This window comes from Ursus americanus, chromosome X (assembly GCF_024610735.1).
Source record: "Ursus americanus isolate L20-20 chromosome X, mUrsAme1.1.p, whole genome shotgun sequence".
NCBI lineage: Eukaryota > Metazoa > Chordata > Mammalia > Carnivora > Ursidae > Ursus > Ursus americanus.
Window position 1 is genome coordinate 118267419 of NC_142164.1, and position 23456 is coordinate 118290874.

The 23456-nt window shown below is 46.7% G+C and overlaps 1 protein-coding gene across 4 annotated transcripts in view; it reads right to left on the reverse strand.

Moving 5' to 3' along the window:
* STS (steroid sulfatase) overlaps positions 1 to 23456 on the reverse strand; it is a 512613-nt gene that overhangs the window by 460321 nt on the left and 28836 nt on the right. For all 4 annotated transcript variants that reach the window (XR_015723499.1, XM_087860403.1, XM_045813640.2 and 1 more), the window contains exons 2-5: positions 13211 to 13351; positions 10464 to 10585; positions 10253 to 10375; positions 7784 to 8207 (exon numbers count right to left, since the gene is read on the reverse strand). Coding sequence is in view for 3 of the 4 variants with exons in the window: in XM_087860403.1 (XP_087716529.1) it covers positions 7784 to 8207; positions 10253 to 10375; positions 10464 to 10585; positions 13211 to 13347 (806 nt within the window). In the remaining variant the exon portion in view is untranslated. The remainder of the gene's footprint in view (positions 1 to 7783; positions 8208 to 10252; positions 10376 to 10463; positions 10586 to 13210; positions 13352 to 23456) is intronic.

The following is a 23456-nucleotide window of genomic DNA, read 5'->3' on the forward strand; positions in this document are numbered from 1 at the left end:
GGAAACAGTCAAAAAAATTAAGAGGCAGCCGACGGAACGGGAAAATATATTTGCAAATGATGCTACAGATAAAAGACTGGTATCCAAGACCTACAAAGAACTTTTCAAACTCAATATGCGAGAAACAAATAAATCATAAAATGGGCAGAAGATATGAACAGACACTTCTCCAATGATGATACACAAATGGCTAACAGACACATGAAAAGATGTTCAAAATCATTAGCCATCAGGGAAATTCAAATCAAAACCACACTGAGATACCACCTTACGCCAGTTAGAATGGCAAAAATAGACAAGGCAAGAAACAACAATTGCTGGAGAGGATGTGGAGAAAGGGGATCCCTCCTACATTGTTGGTGCGAAAGCAAGTTGGTACAGCCACTCTGGAAAACAGTGTGGAGGTCCCTTAAAAAGTTAAAAATTGAGCTACCCTGTGACCCAGCCATTGCACTACTGGGTATTTATCCCAAAGATACAGACGTAGTGAAGAGAAGGGCCATATGCACCCCAATGTTCATAGCAGCATTGTCCACAATAGCTAAATCGTGGAAGGAGCCGAGATGCCCTTCAACAGATGACTGGATTAAGAAGTTGTGGTTCATATATACAATGGAATATTACTCAGCTATCAAAAAGAATGATTACTCAACATTTGCTGCAACATGGACGGGACTGGAGGAGATAATGCTAAGTGAAATAAGCCAAGCAGAGAAAGACAACTATCATATGATTTCTCTCATCTATGGAACATAAGAACTAGGAAGATCGGTAGGAGAAGAAAGGGATAAAGAAAGGGGGGGGGGGGTAATCAGAAGGGGGAGTGAAGCATGAGAGACTATGGACTCTGGGAAACAAACTGAGGGCTTCAGAGGGGAGGGGGGTGGGGGAATGGGATAGACCGGTGATGGATAGTAAGGAGGGCACATATTGCATGGTGCACTGGGTGTTATACGCAACTAATAAATCATTGAACTTTACATCAGAAATCAGGGATGTACTGTATGGTGAATAACATAATAAAAAAACATTAAAAAAAAATAAAATAAAATCCCATCGGGGCCCCTGGGTGGCTCAGTCAGTTGAGCGTACGACTCTTGGTTTCAGCTCAGGTCATGATCTCAGGGTCGTGAGATCGAGCCGCACGTAGGGCTCTGTGCTCAGCAGGGTGTCTGCTTCAAGAGTCTCTCCCTCTGCCCTCTCTCTCTAAAAGAAATACATAAGTCTTTTAAAACTAGAGTAAAATAAAAGCCCATAGGTGTGCAAAGAAGCCCAGAAAGAGACCACTAACACACATGCTTCACTATATCTTGAGTTGGGGAAGGCAAGTTCTCGGTGTGAAGGAGTGAAGACCGGCCACAATTTCAACTTTCTACTTTACACACTTTAATTTTAATGCTTCTTCAATTCTTTAGAATTAATGCTCCTTTAGATTCTTTAATGCATCTGAAATTCTTTAGAATTTATTCTTTAATTTTTTAGAGTCGCACATGTTACTCTTGGAGCCACAGAAAAATGGAGAGACATCTCAAAAATAAAAAGGAAGACAAGAAAAGTTGGAAAGCCACCCTCTCGTACCAAAAAAGATGAAACGGACACCCCGGTCTAAAAGCCAATCTGTGTTAGTGGAGTTTAAAATGCAGCCTGATTTCTGTCTTTGCTCACGACCCTCCAGCGTGCCCACACCGGCCTCGTTTACTGAGCTTTGCACTGGGCTCTCTGTGCAAGGATTCCACGTGTGCAGCCTTGTCTGTGGCTCTTTGGTCTTGCGTTAGATCCGAGGACTTTTCAGCCACCAAGGACGCTGGACTCTAAACCCATCCCTCACCACCTGCGATGCCTCCCCCTAACCCCACTGGGATCTGAATGCAAATACCTAAAGTCACCCACACGCCGCACCACGTAACAGGTGCAGGGAAGAGCTTTTGCTGGCGCCGGCTGTAAATCTCCCAGCACGCATTCCTTCATTATCTGAACCCAGAGAGTGCAAAATACTGAGCGTATGCAGAAAATAAATAAATAAATAACTAAACAAAAAGACTGTTTCCCTGTGGTTTAGGTAATAGGAACTAGGAAACTATTAGAATTGTTGTAATAGGAAATGAGATTTTGAGGAAGGAGATGGGTTTTCCAAAATGCTTTTAGAAAATCAATCCCATGTCTTTGCTGTTACTGGAAGAGCATCAAAAAAGGGTGCAGAGAGCCTTCTCAGATGGACCCTCATGGGGGGGGGGGCAAAAAAGAACAGGAGAGTATATTCACCCCATCAGAGTAAATCTGCCCTTCTAGGAATAACTGATCTGATTCAGACAGACAATACCAGATAGACTGTGTAGTCTTGAAGTTCACGCTCAGCCTGGGGACAGGGAGAGAAGCCCACGAAAGACAGGAACAGAGGAGCCTGGGAATGGAGTCAAATTGGGGTCTATGCTAAGGCGCAGAGAGGACAGCAATTCATTCATTCCACGGGGGTTCTGAGTGCCTAAAAAAACAAGCTAATATCGAAAACATTGGGAAGTTTCCCCCAAATAGTTCCCTCCCACAAACAGGCATTTCTGCTTTCTCTGGGAAAGTCAGCAGTGGGTGGGAAGTCAGCAGCACCAGCCTGCGTTCCTGTAGGACAGCCGTTCACCACACTGAAGGAGCTGAACCATGTCCCATTCCCTGGGTCCTCAGGATGCATACCACCCATCCCTCATTTCCTCACCATCCTGGACCTGTCGTACACATCCGAAAGCTCGCGCTTCCCGATTTCAGTTTAGGTCACGATCGCAGGGCATAAAAGAGATCTGTGTGTTTCGTGAAAAAAAGGGGGGTCCGACAGGGCTTTATCTACACTCACTTAGTTAGGAAAGACACGGATCTGGATGCAGAATCACGAAAAACAAGCATCCCTCCGCAACTGCGTACAGCTTGTGGCATGCTCAGCAGGAAACGGGCACATTCGAAGAGCCCAAGATACCCTCCACTCTAAAACCTGTCTCCTGGTGACCCATGCATGATAGAGACCAACCAAAGGGCATCTGCCCTTACTGAGCAAGACAATCATTTAATGACTTAACCTTTCCATTGCTGAACACGTGTGTGTGTATTTCGGTGCACTGCCCTTCATTGTTAATCTGACGCACTTTTCTCACTGTGAATTAAAGATCAATACTACACCTCTTCCTTTCTGGCTTAAACTCTTATCGAAACTAATAAAGTCATCCCACGATCCCTTTCTTCGGAACATGCTTTGGGCCAAGTCACAGCCATTCATCATTGGCCACTTGCATCACGGTCTGGCTGGAAATGTCAAAGGCTAGGTTGAAGGCACCCTGTAAATGCATTTCAGGATTCTGACAGTGCCAAATATCGACGGAAGCACGACAGGATAAAAGGTCAGGTGTTCCAATGATACATTTATCAGCTGTCCCAGGTTTTGGGGCATTACGATGACAGCAACCATGTTTGCAGGAGGAAGTCTATTTCCCGTAGAGCCACAGAACACAGGACATGGTAGAGGGAGCTGCTACCCACGACCCCCCAGTAAGGGCATATTCTCTGCACAGCAACGCTATGTCCCCCGGAGTCTCATACTCTCCATCATTCCCATGGCGTGCTCCCTTCCCTTTGGGGACCAGTCAGGGATCAGGGTTCGTGAAAGTCACAAAAAGGAGATCTTACCACTCTGTGAACATAGAGTTTAAAAACAGAACTCTAGCTCTTTTCCAAATTGTGGATTTTTTTCTCTAGTAGAGTCCATACTGAAGATACAAGATGGCCCATCCTAAGCGTAACTGCAAATTACTAGCATTTATGTCACTTCTAATACACACTCTTAGAATACACAGGGGCTGATGCTGAATACATTCCATACATTTGGAATACATGCTGAATTTGCTCAATGCATGTTGAACGTGGGGGCCCGTACATGGTACGGGCCAGTAACGAATTCAACAGATGACTGGATTAAGAAGTTGTGGTCCATATATACAATGGAATATTAGTCAGCTATCAGAAAGAACGAGTTCTCAACATTTGCTGCAACATGGACAGCCCTGGAGGAGATAATGCTACGAAGTTACGAATCCAGTAATTGCATATCATAAACTACACAAATCACGCAGGTGTGTATAAAGCCATCATCCTTCCTGAAAAACACGCTCTTCAGACCAAACACTGTATATTTACACAGAAAGAGAGAGCGGTTTCTTTCAACTTAAATGTCGTGCCTAGCCCCAAAGCACTGTTGCCGATGCATTTAGGGAGGAAAGGGGTCAACATTCCCGGCTCTTCATGCTGCACAGTGACCAAGGTTCACCTCGCTCTGTTGAGGACGATGTGAAACATGGGTCTCATCCTACCCACTGGCACTGACCTTTTAAAACGTGGCCTCGACTTATGCAAAACAAAAACTACTTTGTGAATAAAATTAACTCACTGAATTCACCTGTAACTATGCAGCCCCAGATTTCTTTTCAGAATAAGCAAATACTTCTCCATCACCATGGCAATGAGGGTACGGCCATCAGAGCTCCTGTGAGAATTACCAGGAGGCGTTCTACCCTTGGGGCGTGAGACCTGGACTCTTCCTCTCCATCTGTAAAACTCCCTGGTCTTCTTCCACATCCTCCTGCACTCACTCTGAGAGGGTAAGTGGGTAGAGTCCATGGAAGACCAAAGGTGTGCCCGTGGTCCACTCTGACAGAGAGAACAGCCTTCCCAAGCATTCTACTGTGGGGTTTGATCCAGTCTGTACTATTTCCTGTAGGGCGCTGGCTATTCCCTCCAAAGTGTGGAGCCTCAAATTCCTCCCCAAGAAGACATGTCCTTTTCCCATTTCGTATGGATGATTTGTAGCAAGAAGGAGCTGATGAGTGTGAGATGTGTCCCAGGTGATATGTGTACCCCCAGTGTCTGGTGGGTCACGGATAATCACGCCACAAGAACTGCTGATACTTGAACATGCCCCAAGCTGAGCCGCCATTTGCACAGTGCGCCCAAGCTGGCTCTGATTTATACAGCCCTGAAGAGCCCGATGGCCAAGGGAGCTTTGCTCAGGACACAGAAACACGGTTGGGAATCTCTAAGAAATTCACAGTTCATTCCTGCTGTAAGAGCAACACGGACTTCTTGCTAATTAAATTGCATTAAGGATGACCTGTCTCTTGCATTACTATACAGCTCCTAACAACATATGGTGTGGTGAGCTAATCATCGAGCTTCCCCACAGAAGCATCTCCCCAAGATAAATTTTACCCCTAAGAGTAAATTAGCATGAGGCACCATGGAGTGCACGGTTATACATTCCAAGCCATCGCTCTCCTCAACACAGAAGTGTGCACTTTAATCCAGAGGCACATTTGTAGCAAATCTGGCTAAGGAGACCGCGTCTGAGAGCATCACACGCCAACGAAGCATCTTTGCCTCACGCCCCTGCCCTCCCCAGCTCCACACCCCCAGTGATCATCTGCAGTATCATTCGTTCCAGACACAAGGCTTAGAGAAAGAATATACAATCTAGAAATAAGAGTTTAAACTATCTTCCTCACTACTTTCGACATACGAATCGCATGGGAACTGTGCACGCCCAGACAGTCTTTTATGGTAATGCATCGAGAGAAGGCACTGGTTTCCATTGTGAAATTCTGAACTCAAACGCATATGAAAGAATGTCACCAACGCTGTCACTGCTTTCAGTCATTCTCCTTCTGCTCCTAACGCTGAATCCATTTCTCACCCAAAGGTGGTAAAGACCAGCCTACGTTGTTCGGGATATGCTGGCCAATGAGACGATACTTACAAATGAATCTTCAGATCCCCGAAAAGATCCTAGTATTTTCAGATCCTAGTATTATTTTGCCAATACTGTTACGTTTCTTCGGTGAGATGTTAAGGGGATTCTCAAAATGCCTGGCTACCCCACGGAGTGAGTCAGGTATCACACATCGCACAAGAGGACAACCGCAGCCAAGGATAGTTTCCATCCAGATGTTTTCAATCAACTGCACAGGCTTCCAGGCCCTTACGATCAAATTGCTTTAGGTCCCCTCCCAGAGTCACGTGCTGAGCAACCCATTAAAATGCCTTATAATCATGTGAATATTCATACTCTGTATGGATTTGAACATTCCCATCAAAATACCACATGTTGGAGAGAAGGGGGTCATCTGGCGCTAAGGATGATTCCTGACTCTGCAAATTTTGCAGGGGTCACCGTATTATTCGCCACCTCCCATACATCTCTGAGAGATGTCTGGTAGATGCAGACTGACAGGTGCATGTTTGGCTGCTACAGCAAATTTGGCAAACAGCACACTGCTGGGTTTTGAGAGTCAATGGACAGGTCTACAGTCCCGTGAGGCGCCATCCTATCTTGGAATGGCCGTTGGCTTGCTTATAAAACGCAGCGAGCTTACCCCACAAGGTAAGAGCTTTGTCACCCTTGCAGACTGCACATCCCTGCTGAGTGATGACATTAATTTACTGTCACAGCCAGAGAGTTTTTAAAAAATAAGACACAACACAATAAGGTGCAAAGTACTAGAAGTGATCACTCTGCTAGAAAAAATGAAGAGAACCTTGTCTCTATTAACACTCTATGTATATTTTACTAGATGACGATATCAAATGCATACCTCATAAAGTTCTAAAACTTTTGCGTCAGATCACAAGTCGGCATCCCCTTCTAGAAAAATCTACGGGCACAACAACAGCTGTGGCTTCTGCGCCAGAAACCCAACCACGCTCCAGTTACTTCTCCAAGGGTCCTGGGAGACATGGGGTTTAGACTCTGCCAGGGAGCTTGTCCTGGGGAGATGTGCAGCCTTGCCACAGCACTCCACAGGAGGGACCTCGAGAGGTAAGACTGGCAATCTTCAATTTTTCACAGGTCTGGGTTCTGCTAACACAAAGCTTGAGCAGTCGCTCCTCTGGCCGTGTGGGCCAACAGTGAGTTAGGCTTACGTCGGCACCACCAACTCAACGGTACCTCCCTGTGCCCGTGATGACCACAGGCGCTCAGAAGCATGACCGATAGCTTAACATCCTCCTCCTTCTGTCCAGAACTGCACAACGTCGTTCCTCCTGCCATTTTAGCTTGGACCCACGCGTGTCTCCAGTCTTTGCTGCCCAAGCAACACATGCTCTCAGACCAGGCATCTGATTTTCACATGAAATTTCCTCTTTTCTCTAAAGATCCAAAAGGAATAACATGGTTTTGTCTGTTTTTGATAGCAAGTGCTCCTGAGATGGGTCTCTACTCAGGACTGCCACCGACCCCTCTGTGGATGGTTATGCCCTTTGCTGACGGCAACCCTCAACACTAGGCCTCCAAGGGGTCCTGAAAGACCTAAACGAGATCATTCGCTCCATCCAGGCTCCTCACACGGTTCTTTTGCTCAGAAATTTGCAAAGACTATTTGGACTTCCCTGTGTCGTTTTTGTCACAAGGACAACACCTATACTTACACAATGCACACCTGAAGAGTAATGACTGTGGGGATACCCAAGCCCCTTTGGTTTTGTCTCATCTGGGAGACATTTTTCGACCCGGCTTCAGAAGCACAGGATGTGAGGGACACATGGCAGAGCCGCTTGGATGAGAGCCCATGGCATCGCGCTTGCTTGCACGTGCCATTCCACTGTGCACGTCTCTCCTCCTGAGGGTCTGGCTGCAGAAATCTCCACAGCATGGAAGGGGAAACGTGGCTAGAAGTACCACCCGGTTTCTCTAACCTCCATGGTGATCACCAAGCACCATGTGGCAACAGGCAGCATCCCGATAAAAGGCGATACCAACCGTCGTATGAACTGGGCCGCGTCCGCCGTCAGCCTCTGCATGAGGTTGTCATAGGATATGGGCTGCTGGGTGATCTCATGGTTCCTCATCAGGAAGCAGTTCAGGGGCCGGAAGTAATGCAGGAAGCACACTAGAAGGCCGAGTATCATGGTAGCAAGGCAGAGAAGGCAGACGAAGACCCCAGGGGGCACGCGGACCAGCCCCAGGCACTTGAGGACCACCAAGGTGAGAAGCGTGATCGCAATGATCTGAAGAGGGATGAAGACCAGCGCCCTGATGGCCCTGGTGAAGACGCTGCCTTCTCCGGGCTTGCAGTCCCTCAAGTTGGTCACGGGGATCCCATGGAAATAGTCAAAGCCGTGACTCAAGGGGTGGTGACAAAAATCGGTCTTGTTGTGACAGTTTGTCCCAAGGTGCCACTTGCCTGAGAAGACAAATGGATGATATGTTTAGACCCGATGCACACCATGACCTGAGTGTCCGCTTGTGATTCCCACACGTGGAAAAGCGGGATCACTCTGCACTTGTACTAACCAAACTCCTATTCTGTAGAACCCTACAGTGTTTCGCTTCCTTTTCCACAAACAGTGGGGGTACCGACTACTCACTCTACCAGAAAACAACAGCGAATTTAGTGCTGAAAATAACAAAGCAAAAGACAAACACCCGACATATTTCAGACAGGTGATAAAAAGACACAGAAAAACACAAGTGTTTTTTAAGAACATTTCCTTAAAATTGAAGTCACAGAACCAACTTGGTTTTGACCCTTGAATATTAAAAGTGAAAATGAATTCTTTCTGAAAAAACTACCCCTGAAGCATGAGGAAATCACAGTCCCAGCTCAGCAATTATTTAAAACATCTATGAACATTTCTTATAAAACGTTAATTATACCACTAAACTAGCGAGTGCCTCACAAAAGAAAAACATGATGATGGTTTTACGACAAGAGGTGGGAGGAAAGAGAATGGTCATTTCGCTTCTTTGAGAGATTTTATGATTCATCCGATGACCCGCACAGACCTATGCTTATCAAGTAAAAAGGGAGAATGGATCATTCCTATCAATTGAATAAAATCAACGAGAATGTGAACTGAGACAAAGTCTGACACAATTTTAGTATTAATATATAAAATTAAAACATTCAATAGCATAGTGTATATATGTAGTTTTATATGCTGTATGGCTGCGCATAAGTATTTATCAATCTATTGGCTATCATCTCTCTCATCCCTGGGTCTCATCTATCTTTCCATCCATTATCCATTTATCCAACTACCCATCATCCATCCATCCATCTACCCATCACCTATCCATGTATCCATCATGCATCTATCCAGTCATTATCCATCCATTCATTATCCATCCATACATTCATCTAACCATCATTCACCCATCCGTCCATTCACCCATTACCCACCCATCCATTCACCATCCATCTATCCACCCATCACCTATCCATGTATCCATCATCCATCCATCCAGTCATTATCATCCAGTCATTATCCATCCATACATCCATCTAACCATCATTCACACATCCGTCCATTCGCCCATTACCCACCCATCCATTCACCACCCATCTATCCACCCATCACCTATGCATGTATCCATCATCCATCCATCCAGTCATTATCCATCCATTCATGATCCATCCATACATCCATCTAACCATCATTCACCCATCCATCCATTCACCCATTACCCACCCATCCATTCACCATCCATCCATCCATCCATCCATCCATCACCTATCCATGTATCCATCATCCATCCATCCAGTCATTATCCATCCATGCATTATCCATCCATACATCCATCTAACCATCATTCACCCATCCATCCATTCACCCATTACCCACCCATCCATTCACCATCCATCCATCCACCCATCACCTATCCATGTATCCATCATCCATCCATCCAGTCATTATCCATCCATTCATTATCCATTCATCCATTCACCCATGATCCACCCACCCATTCATCCATCCATCATCCACCCATCCATTCATCATGCATCCATCCATCACACATCCATCCATCTATCCATCTACCCATGATCCATCCATGATCCATCCCTCATCCATTTCATTTACTGATCTATCCATTCCTGTCTCTATCACCTATGTCCTTTATCTACCCATACATGCATCGGTCTACCCATGTATCCATCTATCATTATCTGTCATCTATCTAACCATACACACACACACACACACACACACACACACACGCACAACACATATCTTTACTTTCAAATAGCCCAGATAGGTGCATTGTATTTTAATTGAGAATCAGAATCATTTCTTCCCTATGTGAAGTTGTACAAACTGTTATCAGGGATCCTTAAAAAGGCAGTTATCATGCCCTCTGCCACTCACCCTGCCTTAAAAAGGCAGTTATCATGCCCTCTGCCACTCACCCTGCCCAGGCCCTCAACTCCCCCTCTTCAGCTGCCCATACCTATCAGAGCTGTTGAATAGCCTTGATTCTTGAGAAGCTTGGCAAAGGTAATCTCACTGGTGGGAAGTCCTCCAGAAGAGGCCGAGAAGATAAACACCCCCATGATGGACTGAGACGCCATTCCTGAAGCAGGAGAAATGATCCATTGAAAGAGGAGGTCAGGGATGCCCCCAGGAGGACGACAGCCATGGCTGTGGAGCCCGGGGGTTACCTGATCGGACGGGGTACCGGCCTGTCATGAAGGCTGCTCTACTTGGTGTACACAGGGGTGAAGCTGCCAGGTGGTGTGTGAGCTTCACCCCTCCTTCAGCCAACCGGTCAATATGGGGAGTCCTAGAACAGAAGACTCATGTCATTCATGATGATCTTGAAACATGCAGTTTCCACTGTGCTTTTTATCGTGAATCACCTCTCAATCATCCAGGGAAACTCCCAGAGGATGGGTGATGCATTGTGGTGCCTCTGCTCTGGGAATGGACAGGCCGATCCTGTCAGGGTGTCCTTGCACACTTGCTAGGCATTCAGAAATGAACCTCTTCCAGTTCTGGGACCACAATGAGCTCTCATCCCATATCCTCCACTGGGAACACAGTCCCTGCCTGCCTGCCAGCCTGCCTACCTTCCATCCTTCAGGTCCTGGCAGAGATGGGATTCTCGTGGGCCTCCTATGGCCAACCTTGAGTCCCACGAGGGGGCCTGGTCCATGTGTAGGACACAGATCCTATGCCAGCAGCTCCTCACTATAAAGGGATGGTCCGGCTAACTGCCCCCTCCAACGCAGGTGCACAGAGGCGGGAGCTCGCATCTCGTTCATCGTGGCCTGCAGCCTCCAGCGCCAGTGCCCACACAGAGTAGCCCTTGCTGATGCAGAGCTTGAAGGTGAAGGTCATTTCATTGCATGACTCATGTCCACCTGCTCTCCCATCCATGAATTTAGCGGACGCATTTAACAGTCCACATTTCCACCGTGCTTCTGACTTCCATCACAACATTTAGAAGCCTTAGAAGACCGAATCCGTGTATCTGCCTTAAACCTCCTCATGCCTAGACAGGCCCACTGAAACATGACTACTTTGGGGTGTGAGCTGATAAAATACAAAATAAAAAATGAAATTCATAAAGAACTGGAATCCGATATGGAACCAGACAGATGTGGGGTACGTTGGGACATGAATTCTTCATCGTGATTGTATACACTTTTTTTTTTCTTTTGAGATCTGGTAGAAATAGAAACATTAAAGCCTGACTGTAAATTTTTAATTAAAACACCTGAGTTGGAAACTTTATTATCTCAGTGAAATTCAGGAATACATATATTATTAAAAACCATACGATATTTATCTTTCTCTGACTGACGGATTTCACTTAGCATAATACCCTCTAGTTCCATCTGTGTCATTGCGAATGGCAAGATTTCATTCTTTTTGATGGCTGAGTAATAGTCCATTGTGAAATTTAAAGAAACAGAACAGATGGACATAGGGGAAGGGAAGGAAAAATAAAATAAGATGAAATCAGAGAGGGAGACAAACCATAAGTTATAGACTCTCACCTCTAGGAAAAACAAACTGCGAGCTGCTGGAGGGGAGGTGGGTGGGGGATGGGGTAACTGGGTGATGGGTATTAAGGAGGGCATGTGATGGAATGAGCACTGGGTATTATATGCAACTGATGAGTCACTAAATACTACCCCTGAAACTAATAATCCACTATATGTTAATTAACTGATTTTAAATAAAAATAAATAATAATAAAAAGTAAAGTGAAAAAAACATGAGCAAGATTAAGGAGATGATTACGACTCTGAGAAGAAAAATTAAATTGGCAGCAACAGAGGTATGAGAAGCATCCAAAAGGAAGATCGACACATCTTACAAAATGAAGCCAAAGGTGGGGCAGAAAACATATGTGGTCAATTGAAACCTCTATCCTTGTCCATGTGTTTCAAGCTCTCATAAATGTTGTAGGTGGACGCACATTCCATACACGACAAGCAGCATGTCACGGAAAGCTTCAACGTGGAACGGACACATGTCTATCCGCAAGCCAGGTTCTCCTCAAAAAAACAACCGACACCCACTTTGTGTTTGATCAGAGACATAGCCATGCAACACTCTTCCGAGCTGCACTGCCATGTTGAAACGAAGATGAGGACCCAGAGTGAGGCCGTGAGAGTCCATCACCGTCTGCGGCACTCACTGGTGCGTCCGTCCCCCTGCTACATGCTGGTATTATGCATAGATCTTATGAGAAAATTCTCGTAAAAGCTCACGATCTCTTCCCCCATCTTGGGTCATTCAGTTTGTATTGACCATTGGTAAGATGAGGCTCAGAAGCAGTTCATGTCATTGTTTCCCTGGCCAGGGTGGCTGGTAATTGTGAAAGCAAGAAGGTGTGGAGCTAACAAGCAGGGACAGGGCCTGTGGGGGCACCCACTGGAATGAAGCCAGCACCAAACAGAGAAACTGACCTAGAAGAGGTGAACCAATGGGAAGAAGAAAAGGACAATAGGTGAAAAGCAGTAGAGTATTGCTGAGTAAGAAAGAGTCCTCATGGGGCGCCTGGGTGGCGCAGTCGTTAAGCGTCTGCCTTCGGCCCAGGGCGTGATCCCAGGGTCCTGGGATCAAGCCCCACATCGGGCTCCCTGCCCTGCTGGGAGCCTGCTTCTTCCTCTCCCACTCCCCCTGCTTGTGTTCCCTCCCTTGCTGGCTGTCTCTCTCTGTCAAATAAATAAATACAAAAAAAAAAAAAAAAAGAAAGAGTCCTCATGACAATCTTTCTCGTGGTCCCTCTGGGTTTACCTTGTGCAAACAGATCAAGTCCCACCCTCCTTCCTAACGCCAGCATCGGTGTCTATCTATGTAAAGTCACACGTGGACGTGTGCACCTAACGCGTGTGGGCATTCTGCGCTCTGCGCGCGTAAGCTCATGTCACTAGTGGCAACCCCGTCACCGCACCTGAGCGTCTTGTTCCCATAGCAACCAGGATCTCCGATGCCAAGGTCATCGGCCATCAGCAGGACGAAGTTGGGCCTTGAGGCTGTGTGGCTCTGGGCCTCCCCCAGGAACAACATCAGAAGCACGCAGATCCTCATCTCCCTGCGAAGGGCAAGCAGACAGAGGGACGTGAAGGACACCAGCATGTGGCGCACCGTCTCCTTCTCTGGGACTTTCCTCCAACCCGTCCGCCCCAGACCACATGTGCTCCAAAGACACGATAACACATTGCTGGGCAAAGAACTTAATCCTCTCGTTTCCAAAACAAGCATTTCTTTCTCTAAGGACAGCAATGGCCTCTCATTTCCACCCAACGCCGTAACAGATGCTCTGTTTGGAAAAATGCAAACACAGTCATAGGCCATCTCTTCATGGAAGGCCAGCTCCATAAGTAGCTAAAAGTTCTGTATTTGAGCCCTGGATAGACAGACACTGCAAAGCCATCTCCTTTCTAAAATTAGGTTTTGTTTGTTGGTTTGTTTTTGTTTTTTTTAAGGGAAACATGGCTAAATATCTCCAGACTCAAGGAGCACAAGGTTCATAGGCTGGGGCAGCAGCTCCAGGTGCTGGATAATCGGTCAGACAAAATGTACCCAAGGAAGGGAACCCAGCCACCTTCTGGGACTGTCATCACAGCACGCACACTGGGTGACGCCCACACCCTAAACCCTGCAAACAATGAGCACGTGACGTTCCAGGAGAAGGGGATTCTACAGATGGCATTACAGATCTTGCAAAAGGGAGATGATCCTGGATTGTCCAACTGGGCCCAACACACGCAAAAGTGTCCTCACAAATGGGAGGCAGTGGGGCATTAGGTCAGCGACAGGTGCAAAGGAGGGGTCCACGGTGAGCAAAGCAAGGTAAAGGTACAAGGCTGCCTGTACTTTGTTATGGTTTCGAGGGAAACCAATTCACCCAGAACAGGACCAGGTGTATCGTACGCTGTATGTCTGCCTGTTCACTGCTCTGTCCTACAACACAGAACAGTCCCTGCCGCGTGTTCGGCATTCATGTTTTTGTCCGTGTCGTGTTAGAGACGTTGCTCAGATACCTGGGGTTCCTGGTGGTCTGCTCCCATTGAAGGGTAGGACGCACGAAGCCAGATCAAAGGCCTGCCAGTGTGTGGGTATGATGACCCATCAGGGCCTGGGAGCCTCTTCTCCTGGCCTGTATGTATCTCCGCCGAGCACTCCTCAATCTCCTGCTTGGGGGCGCGTCCCTCTGGCTGGCCGCACTCTGGGACTGCAGTAAAGGGAGGGGCTGGCTGCCTTCCCTTCCCGACACGGACATTGATGAATCTGCCCTGTTCTGACCCCTCATTTCCCTGTGCCCCCAGGCTGGGCCTCATGCCCAGAGCTCACGGCCTCCCTGATGCACTTTCTCCAAGGACCCAGCCTTTTCTCTCCCGGGGCTGGCTGACAAGGGGGCTTGCCAGCTCTGAAACCCTCAGAGACCTACAAACCCGATCTCCTTTACACAGACGTGCGGACAGTCCTCTGGTTTCCACTCTCATTCCTGACCCCCTCTTTAGAACCACCTGGAGCTTCTGCTTTCCGGCCCTTTCTGGGGCCTGGGATGCTAAGCTCACTCTTTCTGCTGGCTTCTCCGTTCACAGGCAGGGAGGGAGTCTCTTCCCGTCTTCTGCTCATCCCACTCCTGCTCTGTCATCTTCTATCACTGGCTGTCCCCCTCTTGGACAGTGGGGTCAGGGTCCCTGTTCAACCCTTCAGCTCGAACCAGAAGCCGGATTCCCTTGGCATCACATTCTCCGCTCTATGGAAGGACGTCGGCTTCCCACTTCATCTGTTGTCTGCCTCCCTTCCCACTCTGTTCCCCATCCTCGAGTGGTTGCAGTCCCACACCCATGCCCACATCCGTTCAGAGCCAGAGCTGAGGCGGGTGCTATGGCAGGGATGCTGTTTACCAGGCGGCCTGGCCAGGGAGAGGCCCGGCTCCCTGCCCCGTGGTGACGGCATGGAGGTGTGCAGGACACAACGCCACCATCCCCAGCCGCGTTCCACAGCCGTATTCTCCTTACTTTCTTCTCTCTGAACGTACTCTCAGACACCAGGCGGTCTCCGCGACCAGGCAAACGTGCAACCAACGACTGACAACTTGTGCGGATAGAAGGCCGGAAAGATGCTCTCTTTCCTAACCACGCTGTGGGCCCCACGAGGGCAGTGGCTGGGGGAGACGAGGGCTCATGAAAGCTGCGTGAGACAACACACTGACGTCCTCTCTGCTGAATTAACAATGTCTCGCTCGAACTCCATCGAAGAGGAGATTAACAAGGACGGTACACTGTGTTTTAGATGGTTGGAAGGTTTTATGGGTAATGGAAGGATTTGAAAATTAGCATCCATCTGTCAACACGAGGAGTGACACACAGTAGAGCTTTGGCGATGACTAGAGACGCCCATCAGTAATGCCCGTGGAATGCGGAGGGTTGGCACAGCAGGGGTCCCTAAGTGGATTTAACGCCTTGCAAATCCATAGCTAATACCGATGACATATACAAGAGTATGTTCTCTAACCTCCTGTCCCCATAAGCACCCAACGGGGGGCATTCACACCCAGAGAAGACGACAGCCAGAATCCCGTGGTCACATGCTCCCACCTCCTTACACTTTTCACGCTTCACTTTATATACAAAATAAATAAACACAACTTACTTCAAAACCACAGCTTTCTGCCTGTGTGTAGGCACTGTACGTGCTTTGCCTAGTTCCCTACCAAGTCACCCATGTGAAGAAGTAACGGGAGCAGGCACTCATCACCTTCTTGATTTAAATCGTATTTTACTACTAGGAATGATTTATTATGTGAATAAATGATGATTGGTTATAGCTTATTGCTGTTATGAACCGGCTCTCCCAGCCTCGGCATGACCGACACTTGCGACAGGAGAAGTCCTCCGTGTGGGGCCTGAGGGTCACCGGAGGATGCTCGGCTGTACCCCACAAGCAAAGCTGCCCACCGCGGAGAGCCGCGGAGTTTCTGTCTGCCTGCCACCCTTCCCGGAGTCTGTAGAGCCATCCGCAACATCTCTGCGTCCTGCACCTGCCACGCACCCCCTCTGCTCTTCCACGCAAGCAGCTTGGAGTCTACGGAAGGATTCGGAAACGGCCACCCATCCGAGGAACCGTGAATTTCTACTTTGTACCCACAAGTGTATCTTCAATGCTCACAGATGATGTTTCTCAGCCAGGACAGGCCCCCACCATGTACAGAAGCCTCTCAACTCCCGTGCACACGGGCGCCAATCTCAAGAAGGCTCTTCAAAGGAAGGTCAGGTCCTGAGCATACGTGCTTCCCTGGCTTTATCTGCCTTCTGTCTGTCACTGGTGTGTGTGCAATGCGCGACCTTCCCTGTTCACCAGCGGAGACCCATCTCCCAACACTCTTCTTGCCAGCTGCCCTGAGGAACCCAAATCATAGGATACTTACTCCTACGCATCAATGACCTGAAGCAACACCTTCCTCTCTGTCCTGACCTACTTCTGCTCCCCTGTCTTGCATCTCTCTCCCTCTCAAGCATTCTCCCTTCCCGAAAAACCAAATTCTGTTCTCCACTACTCCCTTCCTCTAAAGATAACCGAGCAGGGACCCATGGCTCTGACTGCAGCCACTCCCTCATCCCTAACGCTGCCCTCAATTCTGTCTTTGGTGGCTTTTTCTCCCTGCTTGTTGGGAAGTCGGGGAATGTGTGGAGAATTACGAGTCAGGGGTCTTGTCCGTCCCTGCTTAGGCCACCAGCCATGAGCTCTTGGGCAGGAAGCATGAGCTGCCTGGGCCTCAGACTCATCCACCGTTCCTCCAATCCCGTCTCTGCCACAGGGAGTGGGCCCACATGGCGCAAACAAAGGGTTTCCATGCAACCGGGATCTCAGAGACACCTACACTCCCATGTTCTGTGCATCGTTCACAGTGGCCAAGCTCTGGGAACTAGCCAAGCACCTGCCAACAGATGGATAAAGAAGACTCGGTCTCTATACAGACAACGGAATATTACTCGCTCATAACAAGAAGAAAATACTGCCATTTGCGGCAACAGCAATGAACCAGGAGGATATTATGCCAAACAGAGACACAAACACAATGTGAGCTCACTCACATGTGGAATCCTGAAGAGAAAAGAAGCTGAACTCACCGGAGGAGAACGGAATGCTCGCCAGGCACAGAGACACTGGTGTTATGTTGGTCCAAGGGGACATGCGTTCAGTTTTATGATGAACACCTTCTGTGGACCCACGGGACAGCGTGGTGACTACACTTACTAACACCGTGCTGTATACTCGCTACAGCCTTCAACAGTAGATTGTAAACATTCTCACCACACACCAAAAAATGGTGAATAATAAGTGAGTTGATGAGTATGTTAATTAACTGAATTGTGACAATCATTTCACAATCTATACACATATGAAATCATCACGTTTCCATTTCAGATGTATACGATTTTGTCAATTATACCTCAATAACGCTGGGGAGCGGGGAAGGAAGAACATTCCTCTGTCTCCCCACAAGCAAAGAGAAAGAAAGAGAAGAAAAAGTCTCCAAAATGATGCAGTATATACAAAAGGCCCTTGTTAGGAGGACGTGAATCCATTGACACCTTTACAGGTACAAGCAATTCACCGACAGTGCAACCAAATCCATTCCAATCCGACACACCTCTGGGGCAAAAATCGGATAACAAGCATGGTGACAGCCTCGGGTTGGTTTCACGGTTGCACAAGCCACAGAACCACCCCCCACACCTCTGGCTGCCCAAAGGAGGGAATCCACATGAGCATGGCGCCCACTCCAGTGAGCACTGGAGTGACAAACGTGGCTTCAACAGGTGACCTGAGGTTTCAATCCAGGCCCCCTGCCTGGTGGCGGAGAAACCTAGGGCCGTGAATTCAGCCTTTCTGTCAGTAAAATGGGGATAATCATGTGTAAAATGGGGATAAACATAAGGATACCTTGTACGTATCATGGAGAAGATAAAGTTATACAATTAGCATTATGAACCCAAAAGTGACTCATCACTACGGGAGAGCAGGTGTTAGTGGTAGTCATCATGGCGCTATTACTACAACTTTGTGTAGACTATGATTAGGACAGTAACAGAGTTTCAAGCAAAATGTGGCAGCCGACCACATACTGGCCCCAGTGACACACTTTGGTTATTCCCATCTTGTATAATCCCCTCCTCTTGGGTGTGGCTGAACCTCGTAACCTGGTTCTCACGAACAGAATGTGGAAAATAGATAGCACATGACGTCTGTGGTTAGGTTGCAAAACACTATGACCTCCGTCTGGCTAGCAGACTCCTTCTCCTGCAGGATTTTAATGGAGTGAGATTCTATGTTGGAGAGACCCCCGCATGACGAGGAACTAGGGAGGCTTGCCCTTGGTGCAGCAAGGGCATGAGGCCCTCAGGCTGACCACCTACAAGGAAGGGAATCTCGCCCACAGCCACCTGAGTGAGCTTGAGAACAGAGCCTTCAGATGAGACCACCGCCCGGGCCTGCACCTCAATCACAATGCACAAGCTACACTGTGCCAGATTCCTGACCCACAGACACTGTGAGATAACAAACACATGTTACTTTGAGCTGCTAAGTTTTACACTCATCTGTTACACAGACGCAGAAAACTAATACAAAGTCTAAGAGCTTTGGATGCGAAGTTTGGTTGCGTTAAGGAGGGTGTGCAAAGGCTTTCCACGGCAGGGGCTCAAAGGCCATGCTGAACTCATTTTAAGAACATGCTTCATTAGCAATGAGTAGTCAGAATTTATGTAAGTAATTTAAAGACACATTGCTCAGCTCACCAGCCATGTGAAAAATGAATTTTTGTTTTACAATCGAAAGTTGAAAATACCGGGAATGGAAAATGGAGTTATGGTAGCCCAGAGGGAAACGGTTGACAGAGAGATTAAATGAAGCAAAATCCAGGGTCTGTGTGAGTCTTAAGTTTCACCCCAAATCCAGCTATTCAGAGAATTACTTTGGACTACACTGCTTTTATTGTACACGAATTAAAAATTCATTTTTTCAAAAACTTTGTTTTGTTGCGTTTTTACTTTTATTCTGAATTAGAGAAGGAACTATATAAAGCCACTATGCAGAGAACCACTCAGGGGATAGGTTTCCCTCCACATTCTTTTTCCTGTGTTGTTCTGGGAATGGCTGAACGCACAGCATTCCTATGGCTGCACACCATCATTTTGGTCTTTGTTTTCCATGCAAGGCTCTCACTGTGCGTCGGAGAAAAGCCTCAAGGAAGAGCCGGGATCAGGAATGGACAGCACTGTCAGCCCACCAAGAACACGACGGGCAGACAGTGCAGAATTTAATCAGGGGTTGATGTGCATTCCCCACTATAAGGATCCATTGTACATATGTGTCTTCCTTTGGAAAAATTCATTCTAATTTTCTGTGCATTTTGCTGAGACGTTTAGTTTAGGTGTAGACTTTTTTTTTTTTTTAACTGGAATTAAACCCAATAGGATCAAAGCCCTCTAATAATTATTAACATCTACAGAGTATTAATTTCTGATCACAGAATGGGTTTGGGTAACTCAGAGGGGAAGGGGGTGGGGGAATGGGATAGGCTGGTGATGGGTAGTAAGGAGGGCACGTATTGCATGGTGCACTGGGTGTTATACGCAACTAATGAATCATCGAACTTCACATCAAAAACCAGGGATGTACTGTATGGTGACTAACATAATATAATAAAAAAATATTATTATAAGAAAAGAGAGCCATTTAGAATCTCCCTGCATATAAATTACTACTGTCTGAAGTAACCAGAACTTATTTCTTCTCCACAAGCATGGGTGTTTATAAAGATGTTTCAAACTATTAAAAACAGTTAGTTGATAAAAGTACTTAAAACATAAATAAAAGTTCTCTACTCCAAAATACAAGCATGGCACATTAACTTCTGAAAAACTGCACAATTTCCCTCCTTAAAAAATTAAACATTTTTCAGAACAATCTTAATTTGGCAAAAAAGCAGGAAAACACTTTCGTGAGAAGTAGCTGTTCCTGAAACAGAGTTATTAGGAAGGAGAGAGACAAAAGAACATTTTCGTAACTGGAGATGTAATTACATTAAATCTGTTCATTAAAGAAAAATTAACACTACGCTTACATAACAGAAACTTTACCATGGCAACGAAAATGTTCCTAATCTCTTCCCTCGGTGGAGAAAAAGGCACATTGAAAATAGAGAAAACCTTACATTACAAGCCATAGCTTTTAGAAGAAAGGCAATTTTATTCAATTCAAACTATATATAATAATTGTCTTGACCGATAAATTTGGTTAACAAAGCGTTATCTAAATAGATGTCCTGTTTTAAAACCATAAAAATTGTCTGACATCAGGACAGCAAAAACCTATGCGAATAATGTGTTTCTTTTTCTTTTCTTTTTTTTTTTTTTAAAGATTTATTTATTTATTTAACAGAGATAGAGACAGCCAGCGAGAGAGGGAACACAAGCAGGGGGAGTGGGAGAGGAAGAAGCAGGCTCCCAGCGGAGGAGCCCGATGTGGGGCTCGATCCTAGAACGCCGGGATCACGCCCTGAGCCGAAGGCAGACGCTTAACCGCTGTGCCACCCAGGCGCCCGTGAATAATGTGTTTCTATAGACTTATAGAAATACAGGTGTTTCTATAGATTTAAATAGCTCTTTAAATTGTGATTTTTCTAATGTAACATTGTGTGTCAAGAATACTTTAATAAAAAACAATGAATTGCTTGCAATTTTTCTAAAGTAAACATTCATGTTTTACTTATTTGGCGAATTGCTGTTTTTACAGACTATGCCACAATAGACGGCACTCTGGTCTTTGCGTTCGTCGATACACTCAACTACCCACAGCACAATTAAGTTAATTACATCAATATGACAGTATTAATAATGAAAGCTATTTGAAAAATTAGGTCTTAACCTCTTTCCTTACAACTGAAATCTACAGACAGCTTGGGGTACCACCACGTTCAGACAGTGGGAAGACCCCCATGGCTCCCGCTGACTCTCTGTCTGCTTTGCTGTTACGGCTTAGTAAACTCCAGGACATGAAGGAGAGGGTTGCATGCAGGGAGTCTAGCCATGACGCTTCCCTAATTGGTGCCCATGTTCCTTACCTGCCAACACACACCTGAGGAGCTTGATCTTTGCACAACTGTGTCTACGGCTGGACAACACCAGGGCTCCTACTGTATCTAAGCCCTGTCATATTTATGTTCCCCAAACCTGACGGTTTTTCCCTAAGTCTGCCTGGAACTGACTCCATATTTTCTTTCAATTCGATAGGACAGGGGTAAGCCTCTGAAAGCATCGACACAAAGCAAAATATTCCATGAAAACTGTAAAAATCAGAGTATGAGGAGCCTTCGACACCCCATGATGTTTGAGTTCCTAAAAAGCATTTCCCCTCATTGTCCAGTCCACGTCTGGCTGCCTCAACCTGAATTTGGTTCCTTGGCAAGGCTGAGTGTTCCCTTTCACACTGAGAAATGCTAAGAGGCAGGTGCTCTATGGCACCGATGCGACTCAGCGAGTCCTACATTAGACCCCTCCCGGCCCGGTCCAGGAGGCGGGGAACTTCTCAGGCCAATGTCATAGTGGTCCTCTAGTCTGCTCAAGACCCAACCAGGCAAGCCAGAGGAAAGGGAGCCCCCCTCTCCCCCGGAGTTCAGAGCAACCAAGAAATATAAACTCCATCCCAGTGGGAAAAGCAACATCCAAAGTGGAAAGCTTTGGAATGAGACATGGGGACGTAGACATGCATGAGGAGCCGAACCAACAAGTCACACCCTTCAGCTTGTATCAGATCATTAGCCGCGAGGTACCCATGTTACAGAGACCACTCTCTACGTCCAACAACCAGTGTGGCAGGCTCTGGGGTGACTCCTGTGTTATACAAGACAAGAGTGAGCCCGAGGCATGACATCACCGGCTCAAGGACATGTGGCAAGTGACTGATGGAACAGGGTGCTAGTCCAGTACTCCTGGACCCCAAATCCATTCACAGAGAAATGTGACGAGAGGGGCCCGCCCACAAGGTACCACCAAGGTGCACGTTGTGGCTGGAAGCAGCATTCTATTCTACTTTATACATGGCTGGGTCGTTTGAGTATTTTATGACTGATGATGTAATTTTTCAATGATTTTTAATTGTGGAAAAGATCCACTTAAAACTCACCCTCTTAACCATTTCCATCCGTCCCCCTCTGTCCCCCAGCCCTGGCACCCACCCTGCCGCTCTCTGCCTCCATGAGTCTCATTACTCTAAGCATCTCATGTGAGTGCGATCATACAGTATTCGTCCTTCTGTGTGTGGCTGATGTCACTCAGCACCACGTCCTCAACGTGCATCCATGGGGTAGCAGGGGTCAGTACGTCCTTCTTTTTCAAGGCTGAATAATATTCCACTGTGTGGAGGGACCACATTTTCTTTATCCACTCATCTGTTTTTTTTTTTTTTTTTTTAAGATTTTATTTATTTGACAGAGAGAGAAAGAGCACAAGCAGGGGAGCAGCAAGCAGAGGGAGAGGGAGAAGCAGGCTCCCACTGAGCAGGGAGCTGATGTGGGACTTGATCCCAGGACTCGGGGATTATGACCTGAGCTGAAGGCAGATGTTTAACCGACTGAGCCACCCAGGTGCCCCATATCCACTCATCTATTGATGGCAATTGTGTAATTTTAAGAGACAAAATATTGATAATAGCTAATCAGCATTAATTGTACTCCTGGACTCCTGACTACGGTTATGGAATCCTTCACAGCTCTTTGTAGGATTAAAATTTGTGAAGATGTACATATTTTGAAGTAACTATATCTGCAAAGCTAATAACATGTAGGTTGGCATCTGTGTCCCTGCATACAAGGCATTTACGTACAACCCAAATTATCGTTTTTATGTATCATATAGTTTCTCATAAAATTCTTTTTTTTTTTTTTAAGATTTTATTTATTTATGTGACAGAGAGACAGCCAGCGAGAGAGGGAACACAGCAGAGGAGTGGGAGAGGAAGAAGCAGGCTCCCAACAGAGGAGCCCGATGTGGGACTTGATCCCAGAATGCCGGGATCATGCCCTGAGCCGAAGGCAGACCCTTAATGACTGAGCCACCCAGGCGCCTCTCTCATAAAGTTCTTAAATAACTTTTGGGTTAAATTCCTAAATGCATTTTTGG